Genomic DNA, 17,936 nt, shown 5'->3' with positions numbered 1-17,936 from the left:
TGGCGTGCGCAAGTATAAAATAAAGGGGCGTGCCTTTCTGCGGCAGTCACGCCGACACGAACTCCATGTGTGGTCTCCAGTCATCAGCGCTGCAGCAATTAGCGCATTAGGCCCCCGCAGCGCGCCTCGTAACAAATATGGCGGCCGCCCGATACTGCTAACCGAGCTGGGGAAACCGTGCGGACGCCGCCAGCAGTGCATTGCTCGCTGCGTTGGAACCACCGCGGCTTGATGCAAGACCCTTGCGGTGAGCGGTGCGACCGCTGCGAGTGTTGTCGGCCTGAGTGAGAGCCGCAGACCCCCAAAGCTTAGTGAGGTGAGGGACAGAGGACGCCGGATTGGGACGGACGGTGAGATAGAGCGTGAAGGTGCTGCTGCCCGGGTGTAGGCTGATGGTCGTGCAAGTGGGGAAAGAGACTGCCTGTGGGCCTGCGTGCCCGGAGCGGCTGCAGCGACGCAGCCGGTGGCTTGGACTCGCAGGACTGGTGAAGATAGGTGCGTCCTGCCTGGCCGGTGCTGCGTTAAGATCCAGCGATCGGGGGCCTGTGAGACCGGCCAGTGGAGATAAAGGATACCGCCTGCCCTGAGGGTACAGCCTGGTCGGATTGGTAGATGAGCTCGCGGGGCCTATTCACTAGGCCGCGTTGTGGAGAGTGAGCTTGAGCTGCGGTGCCAGTTTACTTGGAGAGATCGGCGGACTGCACTTTCGGTGAAGGACCTACAACAGTTTGCCTTTTCTAGCTTTAAAATATTGTCATCAGGTGCTGGAGAGATCCGTATGCGAGTGGAGTGCTCTGTGGGCAAGATGAGGAAGGCGGACAAGCAACAGGCATGGCTCATTTTTGAGGCCAGAAAACCTGCTCGATCCCACAGCATGCCCTATCTGATCCTGAACAGGGGCCACCGGATAAGAGCACTTCGGCGCTGGTGGCAACGCTCATGGCGATGCAAAATAGTTTACAGTCAATTGATGGGAAAATTGATGCGCTCAAACTGCGGATAAAACAATTTGCGACCAATCTTGACAAACAAGGTCTTCGGTTGCGCGAAGCGGAACATCGTATATCGACCATGGACGACAACCTTCAAACTGGCCACGTCAAAATGCCTGATTATGGAGGTGTTGGCTGTAATTGAGGCCAAAAATCAGGACTTGGAGGCGATGCAATAATCTCCGGATCACCGGGCTGCTGGAGGCCACAAACACTGGCAGACTAGAGCTGTATATCGAAACAATGCTTAAGGAGGTGTTTGGGCCGGAATATCTGTCTGAGGTGCTGCTGGTGGAAAGGGCCCATTTGTCGTTGGCAGCGTGCCCCGTTCCAGGTACCCCGCCACATCCGATAATTGCAAGATTACTAAATTACCGTGACTGGAATTCAGTTCTGCGCCTTGTGAGGGAGAAACAAACCATCAACTATAAAGGAAATTAAATCGCGTTCTACCCAGATTTTACTGCTACGGTACAGGCGGCGAGAATTCCTACCAGTGAAAAAGGAATTGCAGGCAGAACACATCCAATATGCAATGCTCTACCATGCCCGACTGTGGATAGAGGCGGAGGGTCAGCAGAAGATTTTCACTTTACCAAAAGGCGCAATGGATTATGTCAAAACACTAAAGAGGTGCCGGAGAGATCAAACAGCACAACCAAACAATGATGGGTCGGACAGAGACTAAGATGGAGGCAGGATGATTGGAGTTAGGCCACCGTTGGAGATTGGTGAGATTAAGTGCTGCTGTCTGCTTTTTTATATAAGATATAGGTTCCTGTGCCATTAATTAAGATGGGCACATTGGCAGGCTTTGGACATCAGATTCTGGTTGAACGTTGGGGGAATCGATGGAGAGACACCCTAAGTGATCTAAACTTGATTAATGATGGGTGGCTCTGGAGGCTATGGGATTAGATCTGCTGCAGGCAATGTACATTGATCATGCCGGATTAATGGGTCCACTCGGCCATCTCCCACATCAACGGGAGGGATTTCAGGCTGCAAAGTCCCCCCCCCCCCCCCCCCCCCCCCCCGACAAGTATACTTCTATACTAATGTTCGTAACTGTTTTACTTGTGTACACGTCTCTTTTCATGTGGGATGGCTTTAGCACGTTGGGTATGATGAAGTGGGTGGGAGGGGAGATTCTGTTTGTGTTTTTTTTTGCAGATGCAGTACACGATGTGTATAGGTGCTCTATGTTTGCTGCTCATTGGGGGGTGGAGAGCACCTCATGGGTTTGATAAAATCATACACCAAAAATGGCGGGACAGGGAGGCCTAATCAAAATGCTAATGTGGAATGTACAGGATCTCAATAACCCCAAAAAATAAGACAGGTACTGGTGTATTTGGACAGGCAGGAAATTCAGGTGGCCATGTTACAAGAAACCCACCTCACTAAACACACAGAACAAAATGTGGGGAAGAGATGGGCTGCGGTTAGGGTGGCCTCGTCATACTCCGCTTACTCAAGGGGTGTATTATTGTTAGTAAAAAAGGGTACTTCATTTACAATAACTCACACGGAAATAGATGAACATGGTAGATTACTGCTGGTACAGGGTTGTTTAGGGAGCTCAATTGTGGTGTTCATCAATACATATGGACCCAATATAGATGGCCCAGCATTTTATAGTGAGATCTGGAGGCGGTTGGGTTACTCTTCACTTCCATGGTAATTTGGGGAGGGGGCTTAAATGCATATCTGGATCATGTATTGGATAGAGCTGCCGCCACAGAATTGCATGGGAAACAGGCAGCAAGGACAGTCAGAGATATTATGGAGGCGGAAGGGTTAATAGACATATGGAGATTCAGAAACTCAGACTCTAAGGAGGGCACCTTTGTCTCATCAGTACATAGCTCATGGTCCTGGCTGGACTACCGGCTAGTCTCCAGGGAGGTGTGCACCTGGACGGTGAGGGTGTCACACCTGGCCAGAACACTGACCATGCTCCTGTACTGCTGGAATTGGCGATCCCAACTTAGAGTAGGCCTCCTTTTCAATGGAGACTGCAGCCATCATCACTATTGGATCTAGTTTTTTCGAACCCCCATTGGTACAGCCATTACACACTTTTTTTCATGAAAATGAGGGATCAGTTGAGGGGGCTGCCACACTGTGGGAGGCCTTTAAGGTCACCATCCTGGGGGAGTGCATAGGGGTACAGGCGGGAATTTGGAAATCACTCCAAAATAAACTACAAGATATTGAAAGCAGATTGCACACTCTTGAGCGACACTATGAACAGAAGCCCACGTACGACATACTGGCACAGAGAGGGGAATTGAGTTCCAAACACACAGACATATTGGAGCAAGAGATGAGACATAGGTCTAGATGATGGAAGGCACTAGCATATGGGGAGGGAGGCAGACCGGGGCATTCACTTTCCTTTACATTGACAGAGCAGAAAGAACAGGGACATATTGTTGAAATAATTGATCAAACCTCTGTAACCTGTTACACAACATCGGAGATCATAACGGTCTTTGCAGGCTTTTATGCTGATTTATATGCGTCTAGGCCTGATGTGTCAGATGGTAAGGTGGCTAGCTATCTGGATGATGTGGCATTGGGCTGGCTGTCTTCGAGTCAGAGGGAGCACCTCATTCAGCCATTGACAGTGGATGATGTGAAGGAGGCCATACTAAAGTTACAGAGTGGTTGGACAGCAGGAGCGGATGGCCTACCCAGCGAGTTTTACAAAGCTTATGCGGATAAACTGGCACCGTGGCTAGTAAATGTGTATGCTGAAGCATTTGAAAGTGGGATGCTCCCCCGCCCCCACCCTTCGAGAGGCTCTCATAGTTACATTACTGAAGCCAGACAAGGACCCCAAGCCATGTGAGTCCTACAGGCCATTATCTTGAATAAATATTGACGTTAAAATATTAACAAAAATAATTGCGACTAGATTACAACCACTAGTGCCAAATTTGGTCCTTCCAGATCAGTCTGGCTTTGTGCAGGATATATCTATGACACATAATTTGGGAACCCTGTTTGCAGTGCTGCATCAATTGAACTCTGAGTTGCGGGCAGTGGCGGTGCTATTAGATGCCGTTGATGCGTTTGATTCCATACAGTGGGATTATATGTTCACGGTGCTGTGATGCGTGCGGATACCGCTCGCATTTTTTAAATGGGTGTGCCTGCTCCACTCCAACCCAACAGCGAGAGTTCGAATTAACAAGTTCTTCTCGGTCTGCTTCAAGATTTGTAGGGGTACTAGGCAGGGATGCCTGTTGTCCCTGAAGTTGTTTTACCTGGTGTTTGAGCCCCTAGCATGTAAAATCAGGCAAAGGCATCCGCAGGCCGCACTAGGGTTCCGGCAGCGACCCCTGGCTATATCCCTGTATGCAGATGACATGCTGTTGCATGTGAGAGAGCCCGAGATGAATTTACCGCCGTTGCTACGGGAGTATGTGAGGTTTGGGGGGTACTCTGGCCTCAGCAGGACACACACACCCACGACCCCCTCTTCACAACAGGAAACTCCATCACCTTCAGCCACACCACCAAACTCCCATTGACTGACCCCCCCCCCCAATACTCCCAGCGCCTTGAGACCCTTACGGGTGAGTAGTCGCGCTTAACAAACACATGATTTGATTTGATTTGAAGTGGGACAAGTCCACAATATTCCCCTTCACACAATGCACCATCTCACTTGAGTTGGAATTTCCATTGACCAGGGCACCACAACCTGTCACGTATTTAGGCATCTGGGTGCATAGGGACCCGGAGGTAGTGGTTCGTATGAACTATGGGCTGGCGATCCGAAAACTAACGGACCAGGTTGCCTGATGGATTCATCTTCCATTGTCCTTATGGACTGCATTGCAGTAATAAAGATGATGGTACTGCCCAAATTTCTTTGCCTATTCATAAATATACCCATAGTATTAAACAAAACAATTTTCAAATCCACTAATACATGCTTGCTGATGCTAGCATGGGCAGGCAAGAAGCCAAGATGCAGCTGGAATACTTTAGTGCAGCTGTATGAGCGGGGCAGTTTTGGTGCGCTGGACTTGCAGCTCTATTATTTGTGTGATCAAGCACATTTTGCACACTATTGGCGATTCCCACAACTCTATCTACCGCACTTGGCTGTGGAGGTAGACGATGCCTACCCAACCCCGCTATCGGTCATGGTGCTGTATAACAGACCTATGAATTCTAAACTGCAAATAAATACAGTGACTAGCGCTTCAAGAGCGTGGAAAGAGCTGAGCATTAGGGCGGGAAGGGAAAATATATATATATATATATATATATATATATATATATATATATATATATATATATATATATATATTCTCTCCATCCTTGCCGTTGGCAGCTCACCCTAAAATATCAGTCACTCATGAACACAGGGCATTAGGAATTTTGACAGAAGCTGCTGTAACTACATTAGGTGACCTATACACAGACGGGCAATTTCTGTCATTGGAAGCACTCGCTGTTCAGCAGCCCTATACGGCGATGCTAGGCTTTGTATATACAAGACTCTGCGCGGCTGTGAGGGCGCTGTACCCTGAGTTCCAGAGAGAACTGCTGGTCTTGAATGTGCTGCAGTTGCTTATGTCCACTGAGGATAGGAAGGGGTTGATAACTAGATTATACAACACATCACTTAAGGAAAACCCAATGGCTAGTTCGGTAGCCCTCGGCAGGTCTAATGGAGCGCTTGAGTCGCCGTTGGTGTGGGAGGATTCTGTGTCCTGCTGTGCACTCACTGGGTGCCTCACTGCAAACTGCAATCTCAGTATAATCCATTTCAAGTTTCTTCAACAAATGTATTATAGGCCGGCAAGGCTACATGGATATGGGCTGCGGGGGACTCCTGGTGTCTGAGATGTGTGGAAGATGTGGCTGATTTCATGAATCTCGCCTGGAGCTCTATGCTTATTCCATCGTATTGGGTCAGGGTGACTACGACCCTGTGTCAAATGATAATGGAGAAAGTTGAGTGTACTCCACAGGAATGTTTGCTGGGACTTCTTAAATCAATTAAGCCATGCAACCACAGACTGGTAGCTATCACCACGTTGTTGGCAAAAAGACTGGTGGCAAAAAAGTGGGGTGGGAAAACAGTACCTACGGTGGCTAACTTGCTTAAAGACGTATATTGTACAGAACAGTTGGACATTTATACTGAAGAATTGCCGGTCTCCTCTAGATCAAAAGACATTTGGGCCCCTGTGACAATATTTTTCTTGGAACACCCTGACATGATGTGAATGATTAAATAGGTAAAAGGACTAATGTGGGGTGGTAGCGTGCTTGTTATTTGTATCAGTATCGTGGGAATGGGCAGTGCTGCTGATGGAGTAGATGTTAATTACTAAAATGTGGCAAGAAGTACTGTACTGCACGGTTGGTAGTTTGATGTATGTTGTTGTTTGCTTTTTCTTTTTTATTTTACTGCCATTTGCTGTCAAATGCATTTGAATTATGCAAATAAGGACTTTTATTTAAAAAAAAAAAAAGTTTTATCTTCTACCGATGATCATGTTTAGTGATTAAATGTTCTTGTGAACAGGATAACTACCTGTCCATGTTGCTGATTATATAATGTTTTATGATAGTCTTTCTATGAAATCAAAGCCACTTTTGAACATTTACCACTAATATTAGTGTTCTTATACTAAATGTAATCTGACTGCTATATGTATGACTGTAGACCGCTTAATCAGAGCAGTTATTCCAATAGTCAAGACACGAGCCATAGTGTTTTGACTCATGAATAACATTATTTCAGTCCAACTCCTCATTAAGACTGAAGTCTACAATATTGATTCTTAACATCCAGCAGGATTACTCTAAAAACATTCTCCTTGTCAAATCATGTTATTTGATCTGCTTTGACTTTATAAACTATCCACAATTGTAAACACTCTTAAAATGTTGTTTTGTAACAGTGTCGTACAAGAGGTGCTGTCAATATTTTATTTTGGATGTTTCATCTTTGTTCAGTTATTCTGCATGAAAGTGGTCTGGTAGTTTGTCCTATCTATGGTAGCCTAAGTGGGCATGGTATAACATATATATCATCTTTTGAATGCAATTGATGTACACTGATTGAGTTACATGAGTCCCATTGATGCATATTTCGTCTGTGTTACTAGTACACCTATATACCATGTAGTTCCCACATGAAAATGTCCTCATATTTTGTGCATATCTCAACTTTGTTATTTTTTCAGGGTTTTGTTTTGTTGGGAGACTTAAATGTTCCAAATAGTCTATTGTGCTTCTTTTTCTCTTGTAAGCAATTAATGGTGATTCCAGAATTTCCTTACTACTAACATTTGAAATGAGCCAGTGGCGTCTTCACAAATTGTCTACAGCTAGACACACCGGGTTCCATGATTTTACAAAACCAATTAGTGTAGCATCCTTTTTAGGTCTCGCCTACGCTGCGCGCATGTGCTACATAGGAGGGGACCTTTTGGAATTGATTAGCATTTTGGCCAAAAACTTGCATCTTATGCATTGCAACGCATGCACGTTTGGCGTTTTTCTTGCGGGAGTGTGCTTTGGCGCCATCTGTTTGTAATTATGTTGAAAACAGATGGTGCCCCTGCTCGCTTCCGAAAGGGAAACGCTGTGTTTGTGTCTGGGATGCAGGCCGTGTCAGTTGCCTTTCAATTCGATGGCACGCCGCATCTCTACCCCCTTCTGCCGTTTTGGTCTTTGCCCCTCCTGTGCTGCGATTGGCTCTGTATATTTTTAATGTTTTATTTTATTTTGTGCTCTTCCGCACTATATTAACTTATATTTTCAGCTGGCAAAAAGAGATATCACTAAATGGCGGATGTCACCCTTTCCTCCTCTGATAGCTCCCTGGAAGCAGTAATACGATACAAAATCCAAAGCATTATATTTTATAGGACACGCTTGACTAGGATGAATGAGTATATGAGCCTGCAAACAGAAATTAATTTCAGTGTTTGAAGGGCCGATTAAGTTTCTTTTCTCAGCAAGAATCAAATGCCTTTAGAAGCCAATACTTTGAATAAATATATTAGAACTGAGAACCCCGATAATATCGGCCTCTTTCTACTCTCCCATGTGCCCCCTTTGAGATCCTCCTCTCCTTCCGCATTCTGCCAGCACCCTCCTACCCAATAGTTGTCCACCACCACCACCTCGTCCACCACCACATCCACCACCACGTCCACCACCACCATGTCCACCACCACCACGTCAACCCCCACCACATCCACCACCACCACGTCAACCACCACCATGTCCACGTCCACCACCTCGTCCACCACCACCACATCCACCGCCAACACCACCATGTCCACTGCCACGTCCTCCACCACCACGTCCTCCACGTCCACCACCACGACAACGTCCACCACCTCCACCACCACCATGTCCACCACCACCACGTCCACCACCACCACGTCCACCACCACCACGTCCTCCACCACCACGTCCTCCACCACCACGTCCTCCACCACCACGTCCTCCACCACAACGTCCTCCACCACCACTTCGTCCACCACCACTACGTCCAACACACCACCACCTCCACGTCCACCACCACGTCCACCACCACGTCCACCACCACGTCCACCACCACCACGTCCACTACCACGTCCACCCCCACCACATCCACCACCACCACAATGTCCACCACCACCACGTCCACCACCACCACCCGTGACGGGTAAAGTGTCATTGGAGGGCAGGAGTAATAGGAGTGTCAACCCCGGAAGTACATGGACATTTAAGGATGCATTGGGTGCGAGAAGACGGGAATAGGGGCTAGAAGTATTACACCAGACCCAAGATACATTTTGAAGAGGTGCAGCTTCACAGGGGCTCCTGTAAAAGCACTCGCAGCATCTCTACCTCACAGTGGCATACCTGCACGAGCCACTCACTCAAAATAAGCATTGGCATAGCCAATAGGTCTCGCCTTTGGGACCTTATAATTGTTGAGGCATACAACACTTGATGTTGTTGCACCAAGGATATTGTGCTGGATAACTAAACACTTATAAGGTCCCAAAGGCGAGACCCATTGGCTATGCCAATGCTTGTTTTAATGTCTTTTGGGACCAAAAGCGCTTTACAGTCATAGAATGTTACCCTAGTTCATGCTACTGGTATTACATGTCTTGGGTAGTCCATTGCCAATAATTGTATCTGTAAATCTACCACATGTTTATTGGATTACTTTAAAAATGAAGAGTTCTACCCAATTTGTTAAAGCTTGTCAATATGGGCAATATCAAAATGAAGCAATTAACTTCTGTCAGAGGGCTTGGCAAATAAGTCAGCAAACAGTCTATTTTCAATGTTTGTATTAGAATATCAAGGATTGGCATCTTCTATCATGACACATACACAATTTTAGATTGTCACAGGTGTTAAGCCATTTAATATAGTGTAGTAGCTGCTTTTCATTGCCTTGTCAACTGAAGTAGCTGCACCACAGCCCTCACCTGGGTGAAGTGTAGCGTTGCTTCATGGAGAACATAATGCCTGTCAAAGTTATCAGCGTATAATAATGGCGTACCTGGAGCAAATTGAGATCCTTTTCTAGTTCCATGTTTTTGCAGAAAGTGTCTTGAAATTGAAAAAATATGTATCAAAGGCAGTTTCGCTAACGGACAATTGAAATCACTCTGGATCGTATACTGGTCTTCAGTTCTGTCTGAATTCTGCCCCATGATGCATTTTTTTGTGTGTGTTGGTAATTTGATGATCTGTGAAGAAATGCACTATGGTTATTGACTAGATGTAAGTAGCAAACTGAATTGTAGACTTTATATTTTTGATATGAAATGTATGATTTTGTAGTTCTTTGAGAATATGTGCTTATGTATGAAACAGAGTAAGCTATAATGTGTGTCTTAAAAAATAGTTTAAACCATATTAACTAATCATGTTCTTTTCGTGGTCGGTTGGATCCACATATTGGTAAGCAGTCGGTGGACAAGAGCCTTAAGCCTGACAAGCCTTTGTCCAAGTCCTTGGACGAGTGTAGAGGGTAATGGAGGCAGAGGGGATTCCAGTATCATTCTTGTTCCTGTGATTACTGCCCTATCTGTTGGCATTGTTGACCTTAGAGCCTGTTTATCATTAGTATTTGTTCCGTACTGTTAGTGATGGTACTTTGGCTGTTTGAGCTTTTACCACTTTGGGATATTAATCCGTACATATAGGCTCCAGATTTGAAATCCTATTGAGAACCTCTTGCGTCGAGGCACAGCCCTTTTCCATCACGACATGGCTGTGTGACACCAACCCCACACCTGCTGGTTTGGGAAGGAAATGATACATTTGCTTGTGCTAAGGCTCCCAGTACCAGTCCATACAGCTTTTAAGTGATTGCACTGCTGTGCAAATCCCAGGCTCACTGCAGCTGGTCTCAAAGGTTTGCACCACTTTGCGCACACCAGTCTCTCTACAGCCATTCATCAGTAATTGGTCTGCCTTTTATATCCAGTTTCACAACAGCAGTTCACGTATGTCTGTACTGCCTTGCACTTAACACTCCCACTTCTGTTTATAAGTGTCAGCACTGACTCGCACATTCCACTAAAACTGTTCGTACGTGTTTGAGCAGCGTCACCAATCCCAAACCCACTACAACAGTTTACACTTGAATTTGCTGTCTGAATCATCCAATTCGTACTGTAGCTTTCCCCAAGTGTTGGCAATGCCTTACTCATCCTAGTCCGTAGGATTGTATTGAAATTACAATTTATATAGCGCTTACTACCCATGACGATGCGTTGAAGTGCTTTTTCGGCGAGTAGCACGCTACTCCTGAACTCATAAAGGATTAGGGGTGAATTAATATAGTGAAATATGAAAGTAATTTGAGTGGTGGATATGTTAGTCAGTTATTTGGATTATGAGTGATAGCGGAGAGATAGAAGAGGGCAAAAAGTTTGCATTTATATAGTGCTAGCTACCCCTGATGAGGTGTTGAAGCACTTTCTCGCCGAGTAGCACGCTAGTCCGGAACCCTTAAAGGATTAGTGGTGAATTAGTATAGTGGAATATGAAATTAATTTGAGTCGTGGGCGGTGGTTATTTAATAGTTGAAAATAGAGACCAGAGAATATGATAACTAAATAATTCACCCAATAATAAAAATGCATTATAATTGTTACCATATTTTTTAAATAATCAGAAACGTAATCACAGGGAATTCCATTGACTCAGAGCGGCCAAGCAGCCCCGTGTCATGTCCACCTTTCCGATCAAAAAGATACATTGCAAGCTGTGAATTTTAGGTACCCCCCTAAACAAAAGACGGTCAATTCATAAATTGAAATCTCACAATGCAATTGCTGGTGTCCAAAAGACTACTGGATAAATTACAGTTCCACCTACACAGGTCACTAAGAAACTATTGTGTTCACCCGACAACAGACCTCTGATGCTTCAAAAATTGCATCTGTTTGAGAGTCCATGTGTGTGTTTGTGTACTGTTAACAATGATTGCTCTGTGCGTTTCTTCCCAACCATTGATTCCATTTGTTTGTCAGTGAAATGTAAACTTAATGCACCCATAGTGTATTTTCAAATTTATCTCAGTCACACACTGGCCTAGCAGAATAGTGCATTACTCCTGACTTATTACGCGTGGTTTCTTTTCTTCCACAGGTACTGTTAGAGGCCCAAGACCTGGCTGTGAGGAACCACAATGTAGAGTACAAATCTAACCTCTACATAGGTAAGGTCTTTTTTCCCTGAGACACTGAAATTCTTTCAGGTGGTATTCAGCATTTCTAATTGCCAAAGCTCAAGGCTTCATAGAATTCAATACAACATGTCAAGGTTCTTGGAATAAAGGCAAGTTACAGAAGTCAGTCGTAAATCCACCGTATCACTATCTACAGAAATATCCAAAAATGTCAGATGATACAAGTATAAGGTCACTAAATTGTATATGGAAGAGGATCACATAGGAATTAAGGAAAGTGTTGTGTAGAGACTTACTGCTGTAGGTTTGGGGAGAGGAAGTATAGAAACTATTGCATTGCATAGGCAGGGTTAATGGAACAGGTAGGAGTCCTAAAACATCCAGTTGGACAGTACGGTTTAAGAAGCGGTGAAAGACAGAGTGGGAGATGGCTTCTGCTCCACTTCCCGGTCACATTTAAAATAGCATCATTGCTGTCACTGTCATAGTCAGAAGATGGACTTAAGGAGACGCCTCAAGGGCTTTTAATAAATGCCTTGGGGCATGTACATTTCTCACTGCTAATGATAGTCTGTCAGACACTACACAGCCTTGTAGGTTGTACAGCTTCCATCAGGGCCAGGCAGGTTGGATGAAGCAGGAGCCAGGTGGGGGACTGGATTTTGAGTTTTTTGAGAGAGGTTGCTTTTGGCTCTGCTTATACATTGCTGCCGTGGTGTGGTCCTGGAGGCCTTTAGGTGAGGTTGCCTCTGATGGTGGTTTTGCCCTCAGTTTTGAGTTGGAAGTTCAGGTGTTCCATGGTGGGGGTGGTGTAGTCTATGGCAGTGGTGCAGTGGATGGTTTCTTTGTTGAGGATGGCGATTCCTCCTCCATATTTGTTACTGCAGTCCTACTGTGCTATCTTGTAGCTGCTGGGCGTGGCCGTAGCGATATTGGGTGCGGATTGAGCCTTGTCACAGTGAGGAAGACAAAGTCGGGGGTGAGGGAGGTGACGGTGTCCCAGATCTCAGTGGCTTGTTTGCAGAGCTATTGGGCGTTGAGCAGGAGTCAGAGTATATAAACGTGTGTGTATGTGTATATATACCTACCGTTATGATATTTAAAAATATTTTTAAAATGTGCTTACCTGCTGTGTATAGGTATTGAAAACGAACCTTAATGTGCAAACTCACCATGCACATCTGTCCTCCATATTGTTCATTGATGGTGAATATAGTTTATTCCTCCTCTAGCTTCTATCACTTATCCCTGATATTTCTTTGTATATAATTGTTCTTTTTTACTTTGGTGACAGTAGCCAAAATAATAAGAAACAGTAAAATCATGGGAATATTTGCCTCATTCTTTCTCCTGTTGTCGAGATCACTGCCTCTCAGATGGAGTCTAATGGGAGATAAATAAGCACTTTCGAAGTAAATAAACTGACCAGAGATCACTGCATTGCAAGGAATACATAAAATAAATGTATGGTTTACTGTCGCAGCTCAACCCCTTTTGGTAATGAGGAAAGCAGGAATCTCCCTGAGACCACTGGGACACCAGAAAAGATGGACTTCTTTGAAGAGGGAATGAAAGGGGCTGCACCTTCCTGCTTTATGCCTGGTAGAAAGACAGAGTGAGGTACAATTAGTTTGAAGTTGGTTGCTATATACCAAGAGGTGATATTTTTAGACTTAGTTTTGGGAACTGACCTCCCTCAGCGTGATAGTTTGTAGGGATTTGCTTGTGAAACTGTTCTTCGATTGACTCATGCTCTTGAAGTTGCTCTCTTCTGCTTCTACCATCTGTCACTGATACTCCTCTGTCTCCCAATCTCATCTTCCCACAGATCGATCTTTCTCCAATAAAGGTAAATACCTGAAGCGGATCCGCTACCACGGCCGGGGCATGTTCGGTATAATGGACCGGGTATACTGCCATTATTACGTCAAGCTGGTAGAAGGGCCCCCTCCTCCACCGGAGCCTGCTGTAACAGGCTTTGACCAGGCCAAGAAGTATGTGCAGCAGTTAAGGGACCGCACCATCATTCATGGGCTCTGACTTGACCGGTGGAATGCCTGTGCTATGTATATGTAGAGTATCCAAAATTTGTAAATAAAACCAACATGCTTGTTTTGAATGGTGTGAGTTTCTAAGGGGAGAGAGGATTCTGAGTGTGATGTTTACTGACAAGCTATCATTTGAAAGTCGAGACTTTACTAAAGAACAAAGGCAATTATTATTGTCTTTTATCTTACCTTTTTAATTAACAACAGTCAAATTAGTATTGCGGAGTACCCTTCACAGGGATTTCCAGCAAGTAAGAGCCAATGAAGAGCCACAGAAGGTAACCAACGAGAGCTCTCATTATGATACTTACTCGGTCTTACAAACAAAGCATCCTCTTTTACTCAGGAAAGTGTTAGTTAACATAGATGGACAAGCAGAAACTACCATGGGTAGAAAACAGCACATCAGATATAAGGCAATTGCATTCAGTTAGTATTGGTAGTGATAGTGACAGGAGTTGAAAAGAATAAGAAACAGTAAAATGGTTGGAAATATTTTTACAAGCAAAACGGAGAAGGGGCTGGAAAATTTTAGACTGTCTCTTTTAGTAAAATGATAACTTTCTTTTACTACCAAGTTAGGAAATCTGGACTTTGACAATTCATCTTCGAAGCATGATACACTGGTCTAAATGAACTAAGTATATCTTTGCTGTCACACACACCCAGCAAGCCTCAGAAGCCCTGTCTCCATGAGCCCGGAGATAGACCGTATGTTTGGACATTAGTTGCATAATCCATTTAACTGAGCAACCCAATATTAGTATGAATACTTCGCTATGTTCTTTAGAAGTTGCCATGAGGAGGAAGCTTAATACCAAGAGTTCTACATTTGTACTTTTCAGCTTTTTCCCCACAGATGCCAAAGAACGGGCTTAGTTGTTGTTGTAACACAAGGACATTTGATACTTAAAGAATTTGGTTTTGCTCTTGGAGATACCAAGAAGGAAAACCTGGGTTTAAAAACTGCCTAGTCGACATATGTAATGCATGAATGTCAGGGATCCTCCCATAAGAAGGAAGCTGTAGGTGCTGGTAAAAGCTATTTCCTGGTTCTAGGATTTTGGGGGGGGGGATATGGCGCAGTACTCCTTTCAGAATGATTAATTATCCGTCTTGAACCAGATAGTACTTAAAAGTGCCAAGATCTCTTAATTTTGCAGTTGAACTTGACTATCAAAGGGTAGCGCTATAGAGCAATAAACATACCTAACATGATTGGGTGGTATATCCACTGTGTTAGAGGGTGGCACAATAATAGAAAGACAATAAATCAAATGTCCTGGTATATTTAGTCTTTATAAAAATAATGTAGAATAATTTACAAAGATAAAAGTTTAGTCAAACATGTACATCGCAGTCTCCAAGTTCTCAACACTTTCGACGACAGAGCTACATCCAGATATGTAATAAAAATGTTAACCTCATTAAAAATCTTGCATCGCACATAGTATACACGGATGCTGCTACATAAAATAAAACGGACGGACACACCGCTTTGTCTTTGGCAATGTGGAGAATTAGGCACACTCTTCCATACCCTATGACAATGTCCGGAGATTGCGCAGTATTGGAGAGCTGTGATGCGCACGCTCTCACAGGTGACGACGGTCAAGATTCTCCCAGAGCCGAAACGCTGCCTTCTTAATGTGTGGGAGCCCACAGACTTAAATAATACAGATCAGGATTGGTTAACACTGGGCATGACATTGGCGAAACGAAATATGGCGCAACACTGGGGATCTAGGCAAACTCCTACCCTTCACCAGTGGTGTAATGACATGGATGTAGCAATGGTGGCGGAAAAGTCCGTCTACATTCATCGAGGGTGCCCCAAAAAATGGACACGGGTATGGGGAAAATGGAATACCTACCGTGGGACTATATGTGAACCTCCCTTTTACATGCTGGAGGTTTCTTTGATATCGCACAGTTTGTGCCTCAGTGCTAAATCTAAATTTATTTGTACATAAATAGCAGGTGGTCACAATCAGTGGACAGGTAAACTAAGGAAATATTCTGTTTTCCAAAAAGAGCCACGCATTTTAACTAGAGAAAATAATATAAACTCAGAACCAGTATCCTGTACTTTCTTGTAGCAATCAAAGGGCACACAGGATATTTGCAAAATTATTTCTTTCAGTCCCTTGTCCTGAATTTGCCCCTGGTTTACTATGGATCACCAAATAGCGTTTGTCAAAAAGAAAGCCCAGTTAAACTTGCAACCAAAAGGAAACAGTAATGTTTGTCAATGTGCACATCTGGTGGAGTGTCGCGTCACCAGTAAGACTGATGCAGGTCCGGTGATCTAATCCTGCGGGAGCCTTCATCTTAAAGCTGGCTCAATCAATCAATCATTTGTAGAGCGCACTACATACCCGCGTCTCAAGGCGCTGGGAGGGGGGGGGGGCGCTACTGGTCAAACAGCCAGATCTTGAGTAGCCTCCTGAAGGTCAGCAGGTCTTGGGTCTGTCGTAGGCTCAGTGGGAGGGTGTTCCAGGTCTTGGCGGCGAGGTGGGGGAAGGATCTTCCGCCGGTGGTTGTTCTTTGGATGCGAGGGACGGCGGCGAGTGCGAGGTCGGCAGAGCGGAGCTGGCGGTTGGGAATGTAGAAGGAAAGTCGTCTGTTGAGGTAGGCTGGGCCGGTCTTGTGGAGTGCCTTGTGTGCGTGGATGAGAAGCTTGAAGGATATCCTCTGGTTGACGGGAAGCCAGTGCAGGTTTCTCAGGTGGGGGGTGATGTGGCTGTGGCAAGGTACGTCGAGGATCAGTCGTGCAGATGCGTTTTGGATGCGTTGCAGTCGTTTGATGAGCTTGGTCGGGGCTCCCGCGTAGAGGGCGTTTCCATAGTGGAGTCTGCTGCTGACGAGGGCCTGGGTGACTGTTCTTCTTGTATCTGTCGGGATCCACCTGTAGATCTTGCGGAGCATGCGGAGGGAGTTGAAGCAGGAGGAGGAGACGGCGTTGACTTGCTTGGTCATGAAGAGCGTTGAGTCGAGGATGATTCCCAGGTTGTATGCGTGGTAGGTGGGTGTCGGGGCTGCCCCCAGTGCCGTCGGCCACCAGGAGTCGTCCCAGGCTGAAGGGTTGGAGCCGAGGAAGAGGACCTCTGTCTTGTCCGTGTTCAACTTCAGTCGGCTGATCTTCATCCAGTCGGCGACGGCCTTCATTCCTTCGTGGAGGTTGGATTTGGTAGTGATGGGGTCCTTGGTGAGGGAGAGGATCAGTTGAGTGTCGTCGGCGTAGGAGATTATGTTGAGGTCGTGCTGTCGGGCGACATGTGCGAGCGGGGCCATGTTGATGTTGAACAGTGTCGGGCTGAGGGAAGATCCCTGCGGTACGCCGCAGATGATCTCGGAGGCTTCGGATCGGAATGGGGGGAGGCGGACGCTCTCGGGCCTGCCGGAAAGGAAGGAGGTGGTCCATTCCAGAGCCTTGTCTCGGATCCCTATGGCATGGAGGCGTGCGAGTAGTGTACGGTGGCAGACGGTATCGAAGGCGGCGGAGAGGTCCAGGAGGATGAGGGCCGCGGTCTCACCGTTGTCCAGCAGGGTCCTGATGTCGCCGGTGGCGGTGATGAGGGCAGTCTCGGTGCTGTGGTTGCTGCGGAACCCTGACTGGGAAGGGTCCAGGATTCTGTTTTCTTTGAGGTATCGGGTTAGCTGTCTGTTGACTATCTTCTCGATGACCTTGGCCGGGAACGGAAGCAGAGAGATGGGCCGGAAGTTCTTGAGGTCTCTTGGGTCCGCCTTGGGTTTTTTGAGTAGGGGGTTGATCTCGGCGTGTTTCCAGCTCTCTGGGAAGGTCGTGGTCTCGAGAAAGAGATTTATGACGTTGCGCAGATGGGGTGCGATGGAGCTGCTGGCTTTGTTGAAGATGTGGTGCGGGAATGGGTCTGATGGGGAGCCGGAGTGGATTGTGCTCATGGTCTTGATGGTGTCATCGATGCTCACGTTGGCCCAGGCTAGCAGGGGGTCGTGGTCGATGGTGTGCGGAGAGTCAATTGTGTTGATGTCTGTTGGGGCTGTGTGGGTGTTGAAGCTGTTGTGGATGTCTTCTATCTTGTGGTGGAAAAAAGTGGCGAGGGAGTCGCACATGGCTTGCGACGGCGGGATGTCGTTGGTGTTGGAGCTGGGGTTGGAAAGTTCCTTCACGATGTTGAAGAGCTCCTTGCTGATTTCTTTCAGGACCTGTGGGTTTAGGGC

General features: G+C 45.9%; 1 protein-coding gene across 3 annotated transcripts in view; it reads left to right on the top strand.

Moving 5' to 3' along the window:
* MRPL22 (mitochondrial ribosomal protein L22) overlaps positions 1–13,804 on the top strand; it is a 79,346-nt gene extending 65,542 nt beyond the window's left edge. For all 3 annotated transcript variants that reach the window (XM_085617622.1, XM_085617623.1, XM_085617624.1), the window contains 2 exons: positions 11,646–11,715; positions 13,514–13,804. In XM_085617622.1, the coding sequence (XP_085473748.1) occupies positions 11,646–11,715; positions 13,514–13,725 (282 nt within the window). In that variant the 3' untranslated portion in view covers positions 13,726–13,804. The remainder of the gene's footprint in view (positions 1–11,645; positions 11,716–13,513) is intronic.
* Positions 13,805–17,936: the final 4,132 nt, after the last annotated feature.

This window comes from Triturus cristatus, chromosome 7, assembly GCF_964204655.1.
Source record: "Triturus cristatus chromosome 7, aTriCri1.1, whole genome shotgun sequence".
NCBI lineage: Eukaryota > Metazoa > Chordata > Amphibia > Caudata > Salamandridae > Triturus > Triturus cristatus.
The sequence above is the reverse complement of the archived record's forward strand: the minus strand, read 5'-3'. Positions and strand labels throughout refer to the sequence as shown.